Raw genomic sequence first — 9,918 nt, forward strand, 5'->3', positions numbered from 1 at the left:
CTCGTCGGCTGAACAAAGCCATGTTTCACAGAGAGAAAATACATCACAGTTAGAACTGTGAACTAAAAATTTAAATTGGTCTAGTTTAGGGATGATGCTTCTGCAATTCCACTGTATGACAGTGGTCAAATCCTTGACCTCTTGCGCTGAATTAGGCATCGAGGGAAATGAACGCTGCTAAAAAGCCACATTTTTCTTTCAAAAATGTTCTCACAACCGGAAGCAAACATAATACTATGCTTTTAAGAGGATCATTTATATTTAAAGCATTTAAAATGTTATCCACAAGGTCTGAAAGCGCAAGCAGGCCAGGTAGTGGCTGTTGCTTCGACCACGAAAATGGAACAGACGTGTTCGTTGTTGTTCCGGAAAGTGCTGAGGACCCCTGGTTGGTAGCGTGACCACGTAAACCGGGAGCTACTTGCTTCGGTCTATTCTCAGCACGTTCAGTTCGATTCTTCATTCCAACTTGGGAAGTTTCGGTATTCTCTCTGGGGAGTGATGGAAAAGAAGTAATTTTTCTTTTCCTGATGGCACCCTGCGATGTACCGGAACATCCGGCATTGGGAGCGTCAGCAACAGGCTCGTCGTTCTGCAGAATGGAGTAGGGATTGTCCTGTGTCGTTGGCATGGAACTCTTAAGCATTTCTGCAAAAGTCCGCTTGGAACGTTCCTTTAAGGAACGCTTGAGTTTTTCCCCTCGTTGTTTGTACACCGGGCATTGAATAAGATCATGAGGAGTCCCGCCGCAATGAAGACACTTGTGCTCTTTCGCGCAAAGATTCTCATCATGGCTCTCTTGTTTTTTTTTTTTTGGCAGACTTATCTCACTTCTTAACTAGGCGAACCTAGCCAGAATTTTCACCTGCCCCCGGGCTTCTGAATGCCAAAGGGGGACTAGGCTCTGCGGAATGCACGTATCCTCATGCTCGTGCTGTTTTAGTCCTGACCGAGGAATTGTCGGACAATCGCGCAGGTGCTAAGGATGACCGACTTTTGGATGCTGGCCAATTCCTTCTCGATGTTCAACACCTTTAGCGCTTCCAGAAGTGTCTTCGGGATAATTCCAGTTCCAGAGAGAACGACTGGAACAATTCTTGGGACCTCCCTTAGCCCCCACAGTTCCTTGAGCTCCACGGCTAATGGTCGGTACTTGCAGATTTTGCGACCGTGGGTCTCCTCCAGATTCTGGTTCAGTGGAATAGCGACATCGATGATGGTGACTTTGCGGTCGCTCTTGTCGTAAACCATTATATCTGGGCGGTTGTGGTGGATCGAGAGGTCGGTCAGAACAGTGCCAGTACAGCTTGAAACGGTCATTTTCCAGGACAGGTGCAGGCAGGTACCGGTAGTTTGGTACGTTGTCTTCCAGTAGAGCACATTGGAGCGCCAGTTGTCGATGAACAATACGGGCCACGTTGTTGTGGCGCTCGGTGTAGGCTGCGTTGGCCAAAACGGGACAGCCTCCCATAATGTGCTCTATGTTTTCACCTGGTTGATGGCACATCCGGCAAATGTCATCAACGTCTTGATGCCAGACGTACCGCCTGCAGTTTCTCGTCGGCATTATCCTGTCCTGGATGGCTATCATGTCGGCTTCTACTACTGAAGAGAGTTCACCACGCGTTAGCCACAGATTAGATGCGGCCTTGTCGACGTGTGGCCGGTCCAGTTGATGGGGGTGGGCACCATGCACTGCCTTCTGCTTCCAAGCTGCAATCTTCTCCTCCACTGTCTGCAGATTGCAGTTGAGTTGGTACTCCGCTTGCGCCAAGTGCAGAGCGCTGTATCCTCTGTCAGCGGCGCAGACAGCCCGGTATAGCGCGTTTTGGTTGGCGCGTTCTGCGAAGTACTCGCGCAGTTGTCGTACCTGGGCAACACACAGTGCGAAATGTCGACGATTCCAAGTCCCCCTTCTTTGCGTGGTAGTGAAACTCTCTCCAGTGCCGATTGAGGATGGTGCATTCCGGCCTCTTTGAATGCTTTCCTCATCCTCCTCTCAAGGTCCTCTAGGTCAATTTTGCTCCATTTGACTACACCAAAACTGAAGGTCAGCAGGGGAACCGCGAATGTGTTGATCGCGCGTACCTTGTTCCCCGCGTTGAGGAAAGTCCTCAGGACACAGTTCACTCGACTCAAGAACTTGTCTCGCAGCTCCGTCTTGATGTCGGAGTGGCGAATCCCGGTGAGCTGTCGGAATCCAAGATATTTATAGGATTCGCCACGAACCATGTCTCTTATAAACTCGCCGTCATAGACCTCGTAGCCTCCGGATTCGGTAAGTTGTCCTTTCAGCAGGTGGACACAGCGACACTTGTCGAGGCCGAACTCCATACAGATGTCCCTGCTTATTTCTTCGACAACCCGGATAGCTACACCTAGACGCTGACGTGAATCAGCGTAGACCTTGAGATCGTCCATGTAAAAGGTATGGGTCACTTCTTCGTGGGCGCCGTCGCCATACCTTATTTTATAGCCATGACCGTTTCTATTGAGCGTCGCGGACATCGTTCTCTCCGACGATGATAGCTGGCATCTCTCCAATTTCACCACAACTCTCCTCCTCCCGTCTTAACCACATTTGCCCGTCGCGATGTTCTACTGGGGTCTCCCAAATACCAGCCCAGAAGTTCGTCACATCGCTAATATCTGGCAAACCTTCGCGGTAGTCGGGCTTCTCGTCGCTAATGTGGTCGTAGAACGCTTTCTCGTTATCTCTGAACATCCGATTTTGTTCCTGGCGCTTTGCAGAGTCAGAGTAACGTTTCAGCCGTTTTGTAAGGACGCTCAATTGCTGTAACAGTGTGTCGAGTTTTTCCGTCAGCTGGTGAGCTCCCAGCTGGCGAAGTTCAGTAGGCCGCACGATCACAGCAACTTGGCGACATAATTTCGCCGATCTGCTGCCTCTTTTGTACGCCATCAGTCTTCCAATTGCGGCGCGCTTGTTTAGGATCCGTTGCTCCAATCTCCTTCGCCATGGAGGCTCACGCCTTTCACGGAGATGTTGGAGCAGTCCGCCTCTTGGCCTAATACGGTATCCTAAACTTTTGGCGGTCGCCACAGCAGCACAGTAAACTTTCAGTTGCAGCTCCTCCATGTTCTCAGCATCAACCAAGTGCAGCGGAAGAACGTGCTCGTTCATGAGCTTTACTGCACTTGTCAGCCTACGGGAATGCTGCAACTTCGGGATCCTGGGGCGCGACAATGGGTCTGTGTCGCGGAACTGTGAGATCGCCTCGTCGTAGTGGAAGACCAGATCGCGTAGTAGTTGTTGATCTGGCTGTGGGTCTTCCGGCTCAGGGGGTTGTTGTACTGTGGCCTCCACTGGTGCTGATTCGCGTGCCCCACTCGCGAATGAATTGCTCAGCCGTACTGAACTTCGTCTCGACACATCGCTTGCTCTGTTGTTCCTGGAGCTTATTTCTCTCTGCACCTGCTGCTTGATCTCGTCGATTTGCGTTTGGGAGAGCATGTTGTTGCGTACTATCGCTCTACGCCTCGCGTTCATCGCGTTCTGATCAAGCCTCCCGACGAACTCTGGATACGCTTCCTCGAACATTGTTAGTATTCGAGGGCGACCGCTCATGTCCGTCTCCAAAGCAGTGCAGATGTAATAGGCGCGGATCACGAATTCATTCATTTCGTGTGTCCACATGATCCGGCGCCTAGTGGTACCCACAAGTGTGGACGACTGTCGTCTGGCAGTCGCAACACGTCTCGTAGGCGCAGCGTTTCTTGGGTGATGTCGATGGCTGCTGTTTCCGTGTGGCGGTAGCTCTTCGGGTTGAACCCGGCTGGTGGCCCGCTCTTGCACATCGCCTTCCAGCCGCTGGCCGCTCGCTCTTACACCCGTTCCAGGACCAGCTCCAGTTCGGGGACCCTCCTCGGGTGATCGCATTCTAATTAATCTTCGTGATCGTAGCTCCATTTTATTGGGTGTATCTCCTTTGCCCGGGAGACAGCGGGTTGGCAAGGCCTCCATGACCCGGGAGGCCTTCCCCGGGAGAGATATAGCGCTCTGACTCGCTCGCACCCCCTCACTTAGCCACTTTCGACACCCGTTCTCGGAGCCAAGACCAGGTGTGTGTTTCCAGTTCACGCCCGATCTAAAAATGTCGTCATATGATCTTCGTGGAGGCGTGAGATAGGAACATTTGAGACCAACAGGCAGGCTCCTACCCTATGTTGATCCCCATTTGAGAACCCACCCATTTTTTTTTTTTTTAGCAGACTTATCTCACTTCTTAACTAGGCGAACCTAGCCAGAATTTTCACCTGCCCCCGGGCTTCTGAATGCCAAAGGGAGACTAGGCTCTGCGGAATGCACGTATCTGCATGCTCGTGCTGTTTCAGTTCTGACCGAGAAATTGTCGGACAATCGCGAAGGTGCTAAGGATGACCGACTTTTGGATGCCGGCCAATTCCTTCTCCATATTCAACACCTTTAGCGCTTCCAGAAGTGTCTTCGGGACAATTCCAGTTCCAGAGAGAACGACTGGAACAATTCTTGGGACCTCCCTTAGCCCCCACAGTTCCTTGAGCTCCACGGCCAATGGTCGGTACTTGCAGATTTTGCGACCGTGGGTCTCCTCCAGATTCTGGTTCAGTGGAATAGCGACATCGATGATGGTGACTTTGCGGTCGCTCTTGTCGTAAACCATTATATCTGGGCGGTTGTGGTGGATCGAGAGGTCGGTCAGAACAGTGCGATCCCAGTACAGCTTGAAACGGTCATTTTCCAGGACAGGTGCAGGCAGGTACCGGTAGTTTGGTACGTTGTCTTCCAGTAGAGCACATTGGAGCGCCAGTTGTCGATGAACAATACGGGCCACGTTGTTGTGGCGCTCGGTGTAGGCTGCGTTGGCCAAAACGGGACAGCCTCCCATAATGTGCTCTATGTTTTCACCTGGTTGATGGCACATCCGGCAAATGTCATCAACGTCTTGATGCCAGACGTACCGCCTGCAGTTTCTCGTCGGCATTATCCTGTCCTGGATGGCTATCATGTCGGCTTCTACTACTGAAGAGAGTTCACCACGCGTTAGCCACAGATTAGATGCGGCCTTGTCAACGTGTGGCCGGTCCAGTTGATGGGGGTGGGCACCATGCACTGCCTTCTGCTTCCAAGCTGCAATCTTCTCCTCCACTGTCTGCAGATTGCAGTTGAGTTGGTACTCCGCTTGCGCCAAGTGCAGAGCGCTGTATCCTCTGTCGGCGGCGCAGACAGCCCGGTATAGCGCGTTTTGGTTGGCGCGTTCTGCGAAGTACTCGCGCAGTTGTCGTACCTGGGCAACACACAGTGCAGATATGTCGACTATTCCAAGTCCCCCTTCTTTGCGTGGTAGTGAAACTCTCTCCAGTGCCGATTGAGGATGGTGCATTCCGGCCTCTTTAAATGCTTTCCTCATCCTCCTCTCAAGGTCCTCTAGGTCAGTTTTGCTCCATTTGACTACACCAAAACTGAAGGTCAGCAGGGGAACCGCGAATGTGTTGATTTTTTTTTTTTTTCTTTTTTAGAATTAAATAAGGGCAAATTTATGATAACCAATAAATCATAAATATACATACGTATCCTGAACATACAAATACAATAAAACTCATTGTATACCGAAGAAGTACTATACATTGAAAAACAAAATAATCTTGTATAAACGTAATAATCACAATCACATCAACATAATCGTACCCTAGCAGAGAAAGGCCCCGGCTGGAGCAGAACAGAGGAAAAATGGGGAAAATGCAAATTCTACGTTTCACATGCATATCCGTGTCTTAGTTAATTGTCATGAACGCTGCCGCTGCTAGCTGCCGGTGGCTGGCGTTTTCTTACCTGACGTCACAAACGGACCAACGTAGTTGCTTGGGAAGAGACCGGTTGTTCCGTTCAGCTCACCGCGCCACCATTCCGGTTCGTCCCTTCCCATCACACTGATAATGTCATCCTTCTCAAACGACAGCTCGTCGTCATTTAACGCTTTGTACGGATAGAGTGCTATTACTTTATCGAGAACCGTTTCGGTGAGCTCCACTTTACTTGCAGATACTGGAGTATTGCGACCACTGTTTCGTCCACCTTGCAGGATTTTGACGTAAGTTGCTGGGAACCAACCAATTTGTCGCCGTCGACCCTTTGCCTGTAGCTCCCCTTCCCACCATCCGGAGTCAGTCTTTTTCCTGATCATGATGAGCTGACCCCTCGTGAGCGACAGTTGCTCTGAGCTGGTAGCCTCGTACGGGGCAATGACTTGTACAACTTCGCCTTTTTTCCGCAAGCTTGGTGTGGCAGATGTGGACATCGATGAGTAACGGATGTTTTCCTCGTTTGCCGCAGGCGCTCGTGGTGGCTGAGTATTGATTTGTGACACTTCGAGTCAGCTTCGGCTTGATTGCGAGCATCCTCCGCTTCATCTTGTATCGATTGTTTCTGCGCAATTGGCGCTTCTTGTTCCAGAATCTGTTGCTGTTGTGTCGGTTGCTGCATTCCATAAAGCTGCTGATTTCCGTTGGTTACCTCAGTTTCCTGCTTTTGAACGTAGTTTGACGGGAAGATACCAGTGCGATTACCAATATTACCAGTCCACCAATCACCTTCTTTCTTGGTGACAGCAATAACCTCGCCGGCATCGAACACCAGGTCGCCAATCTCCGCGGATTGGTACGCGTAACAGGCAACGTAGTATTCGACATCACCGTTGTAGGTTGCTGCAAATTCGGTTCTTGTTTGTTTTTCTTTTGCCTAGCGACCTAATCTCGGCGAAGGGAGAAACATGTATTTTGCTGGCTGATTTTATTTGATTTGAATTTAATTAAAATGCGCCTATTGCGCTATAATTTTAATTTATACTTTGCGCCTGATTGTGCTTCTCATTCTACCATCTAAGCAGGTCCGTAACAGCCATGTTCTCACTGCTGCGGGCGTCAACGTGGCGTGAGCGGGGCGTGTTCACTTCTCGCAACGACATTTTAATTCCCTCACATTGCACCGTGCCAGCGGCGTGTCTTCGGCGTGTTTTAAACAAATTGTCAATGTGTATTTTTGAATGAAAGAATGAAGATTGGTTTATTTTTAAATATTCCAACATCGTTGGACGAACCGGGACAAAAATCGGACGGTGAAAAACGTAAACACTAAAAAAAACGCAAAAAATTAAAATTATGTCACTACTACAAACAAACATATGCAAGAGAGAAGCGGAGAAGTACAAATATCGCCGGCGTGAATTGTTTTCGTTTGCACGCCAGCCACACGCCAAAACCACGCTCACGACACGTCAGTCTGGTGTGAACACATCGGTAAGAACACACACGATTAATCATAAGCATCACACGACCCGCCCAAGCCACGCTGACGCCCCGCTGCAGTGAGAACAAGGCCTAATAGAGAACACTATGAGCGAAGAGCTGCCAAAATCTCACAAAAGCAATATGACAGTGGAATAATTACTGTCTGCACTCCAAAAGCTATGCTCATACGATTGAAGGTTTATCGTGAAGGCACGCTACAATCAGATATTGTTCGGACTGTTTACTACTGACGAACATTTATGATCTGAGCATCACATCGCTCTGATTTTCAGTGTCCGAAACGAGTGGCTGATGACGAGTACAGTTTTGCTTTACACCGGTCTCCCGTCTCACCTGCAAAGACGCACTCGGAGAGTTAATTTTACATTCGGTAACATTCGGGTTGTAGCGAGCTAAACTGAGCGGAGAGGCGAGATACTGCGATTCGTATACTGTAGAAACACTTGCCTCCGTGGAACAAATTACTGCTGCGATTTGCACACAAACCGAGTGGAAAGAGTCTTTCGTTTCTTCTATCTAGATCGTTTGATGCGATCTATTAATAGACTCAGAGTAATCAAGAGAACATCATTCTGTTGGGAAGGGAGAGGAGTAATAGTTGATCACAACTTGTACAGATCGCGATCTGTGCAGTTTGCGATTAATCATGGATCGAATCATGGTCGCATAATTTCCATCCTTGCTTCAATTCTTTTAACTAATAGTTTTCCACTTATATTTCCTCTATACACAAATCTATATCTTCTATTCTTCATTTGTTAAAACTCTGTCTATTTATCATCCTTCTTGTATGTATCCAAACTGCCAGCATTTCACTGTTTTGCTGCAGGGATGTAAGTCCGTGTTTATACACTGAGAAATTTAGTGGGGGTTTGTCGCAGTAGTTGCGACACATTGATTAGAAATAAAACAAACAATATATTTATGTGGACATCACTGATCTAGCCATCAATTCCGGAGATGGTTAATCAATTCTTCTATGGAGGAACCTAAACTATTTTCTCGTTTGGTCCATGAATGCGCACTTCGCGCTCAAACGAAACCCATCCCAGAATCCATTATTCGTCGAAGGGCTCCTAAACCTAAAACATGGCGGAAAAGAGAGTCTAGCTTTATGTTGAAAAATCGTATGCACTTAAAGCCTCCCGGAAACATGGAGTCATCGTCAATTTTAAAATTTTCCTAACACTTGAGTCTAAGTTTGAAATTTTTTTGAAGGGAGTTCGATTGCATCAGAGAAAAAATTGTAACAACTCGGTTTTAGAATATACATAAAATTAGTTTATTGTAAATTAATTAATTTTATTTTATTTTACAACAAAAATTGTTAAAAAAAATATTAAAGCTAAATCGTGACTTGGCCCCATCTCTATGAATTTCCTCGGTTTGATCTATCACCTATGGGAAATAAAATATATTAACACAAATTTGTATTTTTTAAATCTGGAAAATGAACTCACGTCACTCCTTGTGTAACCTACTCATAGTCATTTCTCAGTGTTGTAGGCTCGCAATTCAGGCCAAGGTCAGGAGATTCCCCTCGATAGCTCTCATGTATTTGATGCAATGTAAGAAAGAAAAAAATATTAATAATATCTACAGCGGAAAACAATAGAACAATCAAATAATAGAAAAATCAGTAGTGTAAAAAAATAACAACTCTGAAACTCAAAGTAACATAAGAAAATCCAACAGAATACGGAAAACAATAACGGTATAAATAAAATAAATCTAAATACTACTGAGAAACATCCAAATATTACAGAAAAACTAAAACATCAAAAATATATCAAACAAAACTCACAGCACAACAATAAATTCTACAACACGGAATAGTAACAAAAACGCAACTAAACTCAACAAAACAAATGAAGACAACAACAGAACAAATGCAATAAATACAACGGAACAACTTGAAATAACAAAAATTGAAGATAACACACAAAAACACTGAACGCTTCCTAATTACGTGTATAATAAAAGATTTAAATAAAGAGCGACTGCGCCACTTCTCCTGCAACAACTAGTAGCATTTTAAAACAACAATACTTAAAAAGTCTTACCCCTTTCGCTGCTGTTTTAAGACGTTGATTCTCCTGCCGCAATCTGGTGTTTTCCGCCATCATTTTTTGAAGCTCCGATTCAGCCTTCATCTTCCGAAAATATATCTCGTCGACCTCGGAAATGTCTATCGGCTCCCAGTCGTACACGTCATCTCCAGTATCCTCGATGTCATCATGGAACAGCGGCGGAAAATCTTCGTCCTCGATCATGCCCTCTTCAGGATATATCTCGTTCGCGGTTGGAATTGTCTATAAGAAAATAAGATTTCATTAGCGCTGCTACGCACTCTAACACGATTTTACTCACCTTGGGTGGAAAACGAACTTTCCCTCCCGATTCCGCTCTACCTCCATTTGCTTGGGTGGCCCGATAGCCTCTCGGAACCCTCAAGCCAGTCGGAATCCAGGATGTAACGTTCGTTCGGTTCATCTTGGTGCTGAGTGAAATTTCTTCTTGCTTCTCTATTGCAATTTCAAACAGCAGTGACGAGTAATGTTGTGTGCACCTACCAAGTAGACTACTTGGATCGAAATCAGAGTGGGAAAATAG

The 9,918-nt window shown here is 47.0% G+C and overlaps 1 protein-coding gene and 1 pseudogene across 1 annotated transcript; both read right to left on the reverse strand.

Annotated features, from left to right (window-relative positions):
• Nucleotides 1–5,585: 5,585 nt before the first annotated feature.
• Nucleotides 5,586–6,868, reverse strand: LOC129766586 (intersectin-1-like; annotated as a pseudogene).
• Nucleotides 6,869–8,767: 1,899 nt separating this feature from the next.
• Nucleotides 8,768–9,906, reverse strand: LOC129770236 (uncharacterized). The gene is made up of 2 exons (XM_055772937.1): nt 9,676–9,906; nt 8,768–9,617 (listed from the first exon to the last, which is right to left on the reverse strand). The coding sequence occupies exons 1-2, from the start codon at nt 9,796–9,798 to the stop codon at nt 9,291–9,293; spliced, it is 450 nt and encodes a 149-aa protein (XP_055628912.1). The 5' UTR covers nt 9,799–9,906; the 3' UTR covers nt 8,768–9,290.
• Between the last annotated feature and the right edge of the window lie 12 nt (nt 9,907–9,918).

Source organism: Toxorhynchites rutilus, chromosome 2, assembly GCF_029784135.1.
Source record: "Toxorhynchites rutilus septentrionalis strain SRP chromosome 2, ASM2978413v1, whole genome shotgun sequence".
NCBI classification, from domain to species: domain Eukaryota; kingdom Metazoa; phylum Arthropoda; class Insecta; order Diptera; family Culicidae; genus Toxorhynchites; species Toxorhynchites rutilus.